Below are 12,216 nucleotides of genomic sequence, written 5' to 3'. Positions count from 1 at the left end.
GGGCATGACATCACTTAGTATGAAATACTCCAGTGGAAGTCAACTCCATCCTGGTCGAAACCAGGACAAAGGGGCAAAACTTACAGGTGCTGGCACGCCCATGCCTGAAGCATGAGGAAGAAGTTTGGGGGGCTGAAATGGTTGCCTTCAGGGAGCACCCTGATACAGTGGGCACCTCAGAGAGCTGGGATATGGAGGATTGATGGGATTCATTGCACCTGTCTGCCAGTCCTGTAGTAATGATGTGTTCAGGGGGCAGCATGGCATGAAAGACTCTGAAAGCAGCAACAGCATCAAAGCATTACAGAAAAGACAAGCATCAGAGGACATGTGGGTGGAAATCACGGCCCAGCAATACCGAAGTCTTTGTCAGGTTGCACCACTGACCTCCTTGGTCAGGAAGGAGAGAGAGTGATTGAGAACTGGGAAAGAGGATTCCCCAAGCTGCAAGCTGTGGGCAGGTAGTAACAGGGGGATTCTTACCACTGCGTCAAGGACTTCTGAAGAAGGAAGTGCAGAGAGAACATCTCTGGGCGCAATAAGTGACAGCTGCCTGAGACAACTGGTCCGAGAGCCCCCAGGAGAAGAGGCCGTACAGGATTTGGTCTGGAGTGGTGCATTACGTGCATGTAAATGCAAGAGGCTTTATCACAATTACAAGGTCTTGTCTCTGACAAGCATACGACTCAGTTCAATGGCACAGCAGGGAGGACAGCCCAGAAAAACATCACATTCACCCATTCTGGCATTCCGCTTCAAGAAAGGGGAGAGGAAAGGCGGAGATCAGACTGGGTGCTGTCGAAAGGCATCTAAAGAAGAATGCGATCAGCACTGCCCTGTCTCTAGATCAACGGCCCCTGTCCTCATGGGTGATTTTAACTTCCCAGACATCAACTGAGAACATCACACAGCCGACTCCAGCAGGTCTGGGAAGGCACATTCTCTAATGCCACAGGCCCACTATGGGCTGCTCAAGATCCGCTCCAAGACCCAGGACTCCTGGGATTTTTCGTAGTCACCTGCACAATGTTGATGCGGAGCCGGCCAACAAGGAGTGGCTCTGGACTTGCTCTGTAAGAGGACAGCGAGGCCCATTTATACATGCTGCTTGGAGGTCCTGGGAGCTTAATCAGAACTCTAATATTGTTATGGCTGCGTAGACTTTTGCATAGTACTCTCTGGCTAAGAATGAGAAGGCACACTTAGGTGTGTTTTAAGGATACTGAAACGTAAGAAGAAATACACTTACCTTGTGTCTGGCAGCATGATTGTTTCCCAGCTTTCTGTGATACTGCTGGAGTAGGTTGCAGGCACCATAGGGCAAATAATGGATTTTACAGTTCAGTCTTTCAACCAAAAATGGTTTTAAAAATTAACAGGGTGGGAAGAAAAATGTTAACTGTGGTATCTGATCTCAGATTGAGATTTTTTTTCCAAAAACATCTCATTTCTCCTTCAAAAGCCTGATAACATTAATTTCTAAATATTCTTGACATTCCATACTTCTCTTCTTTCCTACACTGTAATATAACTTTTGAATAGCAATTTTAACCACTCTGAAACTGCAGTTTTAGTGTTTTTCCTGGTGGTGAATATTTATCAGTTCTAAATTACAGAACAGAGAGTTCCGAAAGTGAAATATACTTCATGTAAATGTATTCTTTCTCATTGGTCTTTTGGTATCACCCGCAACAGGGGAAACATATAGACAGTCTTTGCTGCTTTATTTTTGAGAAACTGTTAGAAATTATTCCTATCTTCATTGTATCCACAATTTGCTTAGTGCGGTTTGCTAAAAGAGAAGGATTTTTTGTACATTTCAGTAGCTAGGTGAAAGCAGAATCTTGTAAGGTTCTTCAGGAGTTGTTTTAATTAAAAATGTCATGTTTAAAAAATAGAGGAATGTTCAGGGCTCCATCTAGTAACTAGGGTGTGGGGGGTTTCACAGTGAACCTAGAAGCCAATAAATACCGTCTGAAATACTGAACCATCTCTTCCTTATCACTGTTGCCAATTAGGATTTTGGGTTTTGTTTGGCTATTTGCTTTCTTTTTTTTTTTTTTCTCCCCTAAATCACTTTGTTGATTCATGAACTTAACAATCTTCTTTTGTCCTTCTGTCTGATTGTTGAAGGTTAAACTTTTAGAACAATACATCAATATTATTCTTAGGTCAAGAAAGATGTTTTTGTCTATCTTCAAGCTGAAGCCATCCCTAATCAGAAGAACAAGTCGAAAGCTGCTTTTGAGCAATGACATCCCAGAGCCATTAGACACTGTCAGCAGCTGTTGGGCACGAACAGCATGAGAAAGGGGGAAGCCCAGGGGGTTATTCAGCCTGTTCCTTGGCAGGTCGCTCCCTTCCACTGCGGGCTCTTCACTGCCTCCAGAGATGCCCGAAACTGAGCACTGCGCAGAGATACGCAAACGCCCCGGCACAGGCACAGACACCTCCCGCAGGACAAACATCTCCCCAACTTGGAGAGGTTCCTGCTGTGTCACCCTTCGTGGGGTGCAGAGACAAGTGCTGGAGGGGCAAGTTTACAGCTCGCCCCAGCCCTTGGATTGCCCAGTCGGGTTCCCATCGGACCTGGGGCAAAAGCAGCTTCCTCTCCTGCCCGCTCTGCCCTCGGCATCTGCTGCACAGCAGGTGGGTGGCTGCAGCAGGATTTTCTGCAGGAGGAGGCACCACATGGGCCTGGGGCTCCGGGGGCCCATGGCCGTGCCCCCCAGCAGGTGAGAGCCGCCATGGTGGGACACGGGGGAGAGGAAGCAGCACTGGGAGAAGGGGGAGAAAGCAGCACCCAGAGACGGGGTCAGAGAAATAGCAATTCATTGATTGAATAAAGACTTGCTGCAGCCCTGCTAGTGCTGCTGGCGGTGCGGCCTCTTGCAGGGCTGGGGAGAGTTCTGGGGGCTGGGGGCCTTCCTCTTCGGGGGGCACCAGGACTTCCCAGTTGAGCCGTCTCTGCTGCAGCCTGGAGTGGAGGGGCTGCGGTTGCAGCCCTGGGCAGAGGGACCTGCCACCTCCGCCTGCCCCGGCTCCTCCTCAGGATGCTCCTGCTCTGCCAGGACAGGAGCACATAGGGGGCAGCCAGGATCCCCACAGAGGGTGGCCTCCGAGGTGCCGGCATCTTCCTCCTCCCTGTTGAAGATTTCAGGGCTGGTGGAAGAGGGCAGGTCGAGGATGGAAGTCATGAACCACGAGCAGGTAGGGCTGGAGCTGGTAGAGCTGGAGCTGGTAGGTCTGGAGTTGTTGGATCGGGAGCCAGCCACAGAGCTGTCGTCCTCCTCCTCCTGCACAGCACGGGAAAACAGCTGCCTCCAGGCCTGCTGGCTGCACTGGTCCTCAATGATATTGATGACGCTATGGACCAGAGGTGCTGCGTCTTCCCCAAGGTCAGGCTGCAGCACCTGCACCAAGGCCTCTGCAACTGGGCCGCTGTCGCACAGGGTGTGCAGGACGTTGGCCTCTGCACGACATGCCTGCCACCAGCGGGGCCCACATATTGACCACAGCTCCTGATGCAGCCAGGGCAACAAGGGATTGAGGAGATGACGTTTTGCTTGGATAAGGTCTGCCCAGACCTCGGGCGGGATGCCACCCACTGGCTGTGCCACTGGCCTTGCAGTCCCCTGCTCATCTGGGGACAGTGTCTGCTCTGGAGATGGGGGGGGAGCCACCACAGGGTCATGGGGGCTGCTGGGAGCTGTGCCTGCCTGGCTGCTGGCATCTGGCGACTCTTCTGGGTGCAAACACCCTACACAGTAATTTGGTCCCTGTATTGGAATCTGGATAATCTCTACTGGTCCTCTGCAGAGTGGGCACTCTCCCTTCAGATCTAACCATCGCCTGATGCAGAGCAGGCAGAACTGATGGCGACATGGCATCGCAAAAGCAACATCACATGGGGCGTCACGGCAGATGGGGCATATCTGCTCTGTCTCCGTTGCCATGTTCACACGCTGCAGAAGGTTGGGGAGAGCTGAGGATGAGGAGCTGCTCCCACTCACTGATGCTGGACTGCCAAAGGGCGTCACGTGCTGCAAAAGTGAGAGACACCCCGGTCACTAGCTGTACTAGGGAGGAAGAAATGCCCAGGCCCCTCACGAAGGACACCCTCTGGCTCCCGGAGCCCTTTAACCTGCCCCACAGCCGCACCGGGACGCTTCCCCGCACAGCTCACCCCTGCTGCCACAAGTGAGCACGGTGATGCCCGGCTGCCTGACCCAGGCAGGGCCGAGGAAACCCAGGGGATGGCTCTGGGACGGGCACTGAGAGCTGCTGACAGCAGCCCCCAAAGCACCACGAGCACCAGGAGCAGCCTCGCTCGACACTCAAAACCTCGCAGGCATGCTCGGCAGGTGTCCAGGCATGAGCCAGACTGGGCACGGCTCTGCCGGCACCCGAACATAAGCACTAGGGATGTGACGTCACAGACCATCGCTCACTGATGTCACAGCCCACCGCGCAGTGATGTCACAATGCGCCTTCCGACCCTGCATCTGGAGAGAAAAGAAAATACTGTTTCTTCTTGCCACCTCTGACTTGTCACCTGCACACATAGCTGTCACCCGCCACACGCACCCCTGACCGTGTGTCTCGTCCCCACTCCTGACGCCTTGCAGAGGTCTCCTGCGAGGGGAGCGTGGTGGGACCAGGCAGCGCGGCCTACCCGCAGCTGGGTGACGCCTCCCACAGCTGGCTGCCTTTCCCTGGGCAATGCTGGGATTTGCAGGGAGAACCTGGGTGGTCAGTGGCCAGCCCAGAGTGAGAGTCACCCACCCTGCTGGGTCGTGCTCCCCGCTGGCAGGGAGAAGCCTCAGGGGGCATTTTGCTGCAGCCCCATCCACTCCCGCTGGTGCTCACCCACAGTGCCGGGTCCCTCTCCGCTTACCAGACGTGCTGGTGCTCCTGGCCAACTTGTTACCGAAAATCCGGAATAGGAACTTATCGACACCAATGTGATGCAGATAAGCAGACGCTTCTTTATTGATGGCCGGGTGTGCGGGGGAGTGCTCTTGTGGAGAAATTTTTGGAAGATAACGGCCACCTGGTCCTTGATACCGACATGAGTAATTCTCTGCTAGCTGCCTCTGTGTAAAGAACTACCGTTCAATGTTCCTCTCTGGCTTGCCACTGCATAGAGGGCTATTGCTTAGCAAATTCCTTAACTAGAGATACGGAGTGAAGTTGAGACATCAAGTAGGAGGGCCATCGGCTGGTGCTTTTCGCGTGTGCTTCTTGCGTTGTACCAATGAAATATGAGTTATATTGTGTGGACAGTAGCTTGGAACCAATCACAGCTCGTTTAGCTGTATGTGATCACTCCCTAATCGTATATAAGATGCTCTGTACTTAATAAAACCGGATCAAGCTGGCAAACCATATTGGTGTTATTCTTGATACCCGGGCTTTTTCCGTCAACATGCTCTTACCAACAATGCACACCAGTCACAAGATTCATACAGTTTATATATTATCAAATCCTACATATTCATGAGGTATTCATACATAAACACAAGAATTCCTGGAAATCATTTTCGTACTTCCCTCCTTCTTCCGATTCTGCGCACTAAAGCTTAGAAATCTCTAGAAATGAGTCTGGGGTGTAATTTGGGTTGGTGGCCCATGAGTCGGTGGTCGTGATCTCCCCCTGCCGGAATTACCTATTCCCTAGTTTCACTGTTCCTTGGCAGAGATCTGTAAACTGTTACAGTTCATTCTCCCCAGGTCTCATTAATTTCAGGTCGTGGCACATCTGAGACATTTTCCAATGTGTTCTAGGTAATCAATTACTTCTGTGTCTAGACATCTCTCCAACAACTTCCAACAGAATTATTTTCAATGATAAATCTAATTACCTAAGCAGTATCTAGGTGTACCTAGTAAATGATTACTGACCAATTCTTCGGCCTTGGTACAGGGCTATACAGAGGAATTCACAGAAGCATTGGTTTCTGGTTAGATGCGTAAAATGCAAGATAAATGTAAACATGTAAGCCTACTAAAAGCTCTCTCATAATTCTGTATTCATACTAGAATCAAACATTATTAACTCTGATCGGTGGCAAATCAGTGACACTGGCATTGCCAAATCCTGGAAAGCCTTTGGAACTGTTTGTCCATGAGAAGAAAGGAATAACCCTGGGGGTGTTGGCACAATTTCTCGGGTTCTTACGCCAGGCGGCTGCATCTTCTCTAAACAATTGGACACTGCAAGTCAAGGATGGCCAGGATGCCTGAGGGCAGTGGCAGCAACAGTGATGTTAATCCAAAAGGCCTGGAAGTTCACCCTACGGCAGCAAATAACAGTCTATGTATCTGACACGGTAGTCACAGTTTTGGAACAAAAGGGAAATCATTGGCTGTCTCTGGGCCAAATGCTCAAATATCAGGCCGTCTTGTTAGATCAAGATGACGCTAAATGAAAGACAATGGCCGTACCGAATCCTGCAACTTTCTTGTCTGACGAGCAAAATGAGAGGGAGGCCTTAGAGCATGACTGTCTATGAACAACTGAGGAAGTGTGTGCCAGCAGGACAGATTTGAAGGATACACCTTTACTAAACCCTGATTTGGAACTATATACAGATGGAAGCGGTTTTGTTATGAAGGGACAACGTGTGTCCGGATACGTGGTGACTACTGTGACTGATGATGTGGAAGCCAAATCATTGCCACCGAATGTATCCGCTCAAAAAGGCTGAATTAATTGCCTTGACTAACTGAACGTTAGAATTAAGCAGAGAGAAGAAGGTGAACATTTGGACTGATTCAAAAGACGTGTTTGGAGTACTTCATGCCCATGGGGCTATATGGAAAGAATGAGGACTCTTAACCTCACAGGGAACTACAATCAAACACAAGGAAGAAGTCTTAAAACTTCTTGAAAGCGTACAATTGCCTACTGAACTTGCTGTGATGTATTGTAAGGCCCATCGAGCAGGAGACAGTGAACAACAGCGGACGAATAGATTGGCTGATGAGGCTGCTAAACGGGCTGCACAAAAAAGCATGCTAACAGAGGTTCAGGTGTTAGTTCCAGAACGTCAGTTAAATTTACCTGAACAGCTGAACTATGACAAACAAAATTTAAAATTAATCGCCTATAAATGTCTATCCACACGAGCCAGGATGCCAGCAGGAAGCTCCCCACCTTTCATGAGCTTTGAGGCTGCCACTCTTGAAGCCACGGCCTCCAGGGACCCAGCCCTGCTCAGCAAATGCAACGCACGGAGCTGACCCCTGCTTTTCTCCCGTGACTGCCCTGCACTCCAGCATGTGAGCACGGCCCCACCGTACAGCTGCAGAAGGCAGACTGACGAGCTGTGGCCAGTACAGGACGTGCCAAAGCCACGGAGAATGGCACGTGGGGCGGAGAGCAGGAGCAGCCTTCTCTGTTGAGGGCTTGCACTTGCATGCCCTTGGCCACACGTACCAGGTGCCACAACCGGCCTTGTCGGCGCTGGCCCAGAACAGCAAGAGAACTCAGACACAGCAAGGACAGGAAGCCTGACAGAGGGTGTCGCTGGGGCTGACATGGCCCCTGTGGACAGTGCTGCGTCTGCGCTGCACGGCGCTTTGTGCGGGAGGGCTGACACTACTTGGGGCTGCTTGGTTTATTGTGCTCGCACAGCCCTGCTTGCCTGCCGCGGCTGTAAGCAGATCGGCTCTGCGACACCCAAAGGCACATACTGCCTGTAGTAGTTACGTTCTCTGGCGTACGTTTCTTGGGAAGGACCTAGTGGCGAAGGGCTGCCACTAGTCAGTATGTGGAGAGCAGGGTGGCCGTGAACTTCCCAAAGAGGCTGTGGTGCCACACGGGTTTTTTTCCTGCTAGCCATTAGCAGGCTGTGCTCAGAGCCGGGCACTGCTGCCTGTCCCGGGTCCTGCACACCCTCTTCCCACACGCAGAGCATTTGGCGGGGGTGTGTTGGGGGCGTCCGATCCCAGCTTCTGCTTCCCCTCCTGCTTGGAAACCCCCATGTTGTGTCCCCCCCCCAAGAGGCACCTGGAACCAGCGACTCTGTGACATCAGCCTCGTTGCCAAGGGCATCGTGGGCAACGTGAGCCCTGCGGGCACTCTGTCAGCTGCTGCACTGGTGGCAGAGAGCCCTCGGTTCTGGCAGCTGGCACATGCCGCTGGCAACCATGCGTTTGCTCCCACTCCTCATCCTGCTGGCCCTGTGCTGGCCTGCGCACGGCGCGTGGGACACCTGTGGGTAAGTAACTCTGGGAGGGAGCTTGGGCAACCTGATGGGGTTCCCTGGATGGTGCCCACTTGTCCCCCGTGGCCACACCACGGCTTCCCCAGCCCCATGTGGGAGCCTCGGTTCCTTGCAGCACCTGGGCTGCTGGCACAACTCGTCTGCAGGGCTAAAGCAGAAACGGGGGCGGATGCCTGCCCACCCCACGGGGCTCCCTGGCCTCGCTGTCCATGCAGCGCCTGGTGGGGAGGGCAGATGGCTGACCTTCAGCCGGAACAGCAGCGACCCATCGAGCAGGACACTAATGAGTTTCTGGTTACAGAGGGACCTGCGGGCTCCGGCCCATGGCTGCTGGCTATGGCACCTCGCGTGTGGTGGGTGGCACAGACGCCCAGCCAGGGGCCTGGCCCTGGATGGTCAGCATCCAGGTTCCCTGGGCAGCAGGCACGGGGCATATCTGCGGAGGATCCCTCATCAGCCCACAGTGGGTCCTCACAGCAGCCCACTGCTTCACCAAGGCCAGGTAAGGAGGGCCAGGAACGGGGATATCCCCTGGCACTCGCAGGTGCCCCATCCACAGCACCACGTGCTACCCCCGTCCCCTTTCCGTGTGGTACACCCAGTGCCTGGGCACTGCAGAGCCCGGCTGAGGGGCAGCTCAGGCTGGGCTCCTGCCACGGCTTCCTAGTAGCCACCATCTCGACATGCCTTGAGCCCAAGGCATGCTAGGGCACTTGCAGCCTCCGTAGCGCTGCTTTCCTCTCTCCCGTGTGAAGAAGAGGGCGGGGAACTGCTGGGCTGCTGCAGCATGTGGCTGGACTCCCTCTGAGCCCTCTCCCCATCTGCTTTCCAGGCACGTCACCACGTGGCGCGTAGTGATCGGGGCCACCCAGTTGACTCAGCTGGGCCCGGAGGCCCAGGTGCGCAACATTAAGCGGCTGCTGGTTCACGAACACTACAGCAGCATCTCGGAGAGCAACGACATTGCGCTGCTGGAATTGGACCGGCCTGTCCAGTGCAGCGACTCTGTACAGCTTGCCTGCGTGCCCGACGCCTCGCTGCGAGTGTCCCAGCTGACAACCTGCTACGTCAGCGGCTGGGGGTCCACGACTGCAAGATGTGAGTTCCCAGAGACTGCTTGTGTTCTGAGTGCAAGCTTGGCACTCTGGGGAGATGGGGTGGGCTTCCTGACGGCAGAGGCGAGAGCCAGAGTCTGGCTGCGGGGACGTGTGCCCATAGAGAGATGGGCCTGGCCCAGGGCCCAAGGCGAGACAGAAGGGAAACGCCCCTACAGTGTCTCTCACAAGGCAAAGCCAAGCCCCGGGGAAGGGACTCACTCAGACAGGGCAGGAGACCTGGCAATGAGCTGCTGGGCGTTAATTCCTTTTCTGTGCTCACAGCTGGAGGATCAACTGATGTCCTGCAGGAGGCCAAGGTCCACCTCATCAATGTCAGGCTCTGCAACAGCAGCCGGTGGTACGGAGGAGCCATCCACACCCACAACCTGTGTGCCGGCTATCCGCAGGGCGGCATCGACACCTGCCAGGTAGGAGCCTGCGACAAGGCAGCGCCCAGCGGCACAGGCAGCCCCGGCACAGCCGCCCAAACACACCCCGGCGCAGGCTTGGCCTGGCAAGCCACCCTCCCACCGCTGGGTCCCCACCGCTGGCGGGGCTCACCTCCCCTTCCCCAGCTGCAGGTCCTTGCCCAGGGCCCCACTTGGCCCAGAGGCCCGGGACTCTGCCCAGAAAGCCCATCCCGCGCTCCTGGCAGCCTGCAGGTCCAGATCCCAATCCCCAAACATCCCTCCTGCACGCATCCAGCATCACTGTGCGGAGAGGAGAGAGAGCCCTCCCCCACAGGCGTACTACCCTCTCCCTGACAAGGTTCTGTAGGCCCCAGCACCTGAGCAGAGCCTCTCTGTGCAGCGGATACAGCCCTGGCAGGTGCTGTGAGAGAGAAGGAGCCGGGCCTGGTGCTGCCAGCGGCCACCCGACATCGCCTTAATCCTCCCTCTCTCCTCTGCTCCAGGGTGACAGCGGTGGGCCTCTTGTGTGCAAAGATAACAACGCTGACTACTTCTGGCTTGTTGGAGTGACCAGCTGGGGGACAGGCTGTGCAAGAGCAAGACAGCCTGGAGTCTACACCTCCACCCAGCACTTTTACGACTGGATCTTGGAACAGATGGGACTGCGCCCAGCAGGAACGGCTGCTCCAACACCACGGCCAGTCTTCACCTCGACCCCCTTTCAGAGGCCAAGGCCCACACCGACGCAAGCGGGCAGCTTTACGCCCTGTCCGTTTGCACGCCAGAAGCTGCTGCAATTCTTTAAACTGCTGCAGGACTTCCTGCAGGTCCTAAGGGGGAAAAAGGCTCCCGCAGCAGCATGAACAGGACCCAGCTCAAGCTGCTGTGCGCCGCCACCATCTCCTGCTGGGGCGCTGCCTGCTGAGCCAAAGGCAGCCTCAGTGCCAAAGGCCTGTTTGCTCCTGCCCACGCACACAAATGCTGGAGTTGAGCCTTCAGGTTCTTGAAATAAAGTTGCCGGTTTTCACAGTTAACCATGCCTCAGTCCAATTCGGTCTCCTGTGCAACGCAAGGATTCCATGCCTGCCACCTGCACAACGAGGCTGCAGGCTGCCAAGTCGGGCAGTGAGGGAATGTGTCCCTCAGAACGGCTGCTCAGAGGGGAGGGGGAGGGTGCGGTGGGAAAAGGGGCCAAGAGGTCTTTGGGACAGAAGTTGATAACGCAAAGTGTCTTATGCTAGCTACTGCTGGGATCCCTGTCTCTTTGTGTGTGTGTGTGTGTGTGCGCACGCAACTTCAAACTGGACTCTGTCGTTACACAGGAGACACAGATGTGGAAAGACCGAAGGCTTGCACCTATCACAGAATTGTCTAGGTTGGAAAAGACCTTGAAGATCATCCAGTCCAACCTTTAACCTAGCACTGACTGTTCCAAACTACGCCATGTCCCTCAGCACCATGTCGACACGACTCATAAACCCCTCCAGGGATGGGGACTCCACCACCTCCCTGGGCAGCGCATTCCAACACCTAACACCCCTTCTGGAAAGAAATGCTTCCAGACATCTAGTCTAAACGTTCCCTGGCACAACCTAAGGCCATTCCCTCTTACCCTGTCACATATTACTTGGTTAAAGAGGCTCATCCCCAGGTCTCTGCACCCTCCTTTCAGGGAGCTGTAGAGGGCGATGAGGTCTCCCCTCAGCCTCCTCTTCTCCAGACTAAACCCCCCCAGTTCCCTCAGCCGCTCCTCGTACGACCTGTGCTCCAGACCCTGCACCAGCTCCGTTGCCCTTCTCTGGACACGCTCGAGTCTTTCAATGTCCTTTTTGTAGCGAGGGGCCCAAAACTGAACCCAGTCATCGAGGTGCAGCCTCACCAGTGCCGAGTACAGGGGTCAGATCCCTTCCCTGTCCCTGCTGGCCACGCTATTGCTGGCACAAGCCAGGATGCCATTGGCCTTCTTGGCCCCCTGGGCACACTGTTGGCTCCTGTTCAGCCAACTGTCAGTCATCACCCCCAGGTCCCTCTCTGACTGGCAGCTCTCCAGCCACTCCTCCCCAAGCCTGTAGCTCTGCTGGGGGTTGTTGTGGCCGAAATGACTGGGTAAGGAGCTTGACATCCAGGCACAGGTATTTACATGGACCTAATTTCCTTACTGTTAGTTGAGGAATCTCTGCATGTGCTGTGCTTGTGAATCTAGCGAGTGAATGTCTGTTTATGTTTCACTAGTAAGCATCCAATCCTGATCACCTGGAAAGGCAGAAAAAGACTGGCTTGTGCTCATGTTTATGTAAGCAGTGGTTACAAGTACATGGGTTCCTGTAAAGGCATCGCTCTAAGTTGATCTGTTTTGCTGTTCACAAAAACTGTGTAAGTCTGTGTGTGTGTTTGTGTACCCAGCTCCCTGGAATGCAGCATCAGTTACAGTGTTGTAACCAGTGTCCTCTGGTGTGCCTCAGCCTCACGGCTCAAAGG

The 12,216-nt window shown here is 54.3% G+C and overlaps 2 protein-coding genes across 3 annotated transcripts; one reads left to right on the top strand and one right to left on the bottom strand.

The window, feature by feature from the left end:
* Positions 1-2,281: 2,281 nt before the first annotated feature.
* Positions 2,282-5,151, bottom strand: LOC113490270. 2 transcript variants are annotated; one of them, XM_026866603.1, is made up of 2 exons: positions 4,187-5,151; positions 2,282-4,023 (listed from the first exon to the last, which is right to left on the bottom strand). In XM_026866603.1, the coding sequence occupies exon 2, from the start codon at positions 3,954-3,956 to the stop codon at positions 2,865-2,867; it is 1,092 nt and encodes a 363-aa protein (XP_026722404.1). In that variant the 5' UTR covers positions 3,957-4,023; positions 4,187-5,151; the 3' UTR covers positions 2,282-2,864. The 2 variants fall into 2 exon arrangements, with proteins under 2 accessions (XP_026722404.1, XP_026722405.1); XM_026866604.1 differs by having other exon boundaries at positions 2,282-4,505; positions 4,898-5,151.
* A 193-nt stretch (positions 5,152-5,344) lies between these two features.
* Positions 5,345-10,772, top strand: LOC113490271 (acrosin-like). Its single transcript, XM_026866606.1, has 5 exons — positions 5,345-8,225; positions 8,533-8,733; positions 9,064-9,329; positions 9,611-9,756; positions 10,242-10,772. The coding sequence occupies exons 1-5, from the start codon at positions 8,140-8,142 to the stop codon at positions 10,599-10,601; spliced, it is 1,059 nt and encodes a 352-aa protein (XP_026722407.1). The 5' UTR covers positions 5,345-8,139; the 3' UTR covers positions 10,602-10,772.
* Positions 10,773-12,216: the final 1,444 nt, after the last annotated feature.

Source organism: Athene cunicularia (assembly GCF_003259725.1).
Source record: "Athene cunicularia isolate RWA chromosome Z unlocalized genomic scaffold, athCun1 chrZ_part3, whole genome shotgun sequence".
Lineage (NCBI taxonomy): Eukaryota > Metazoa > Chordata > Aves > Strigiformes > Strigidae > Athene > Athene cunicularia.
Note: the sequence above shows the minus strand (reverse complement) of the source record. Positions and strands in the feature narration are given on the sequence as shown.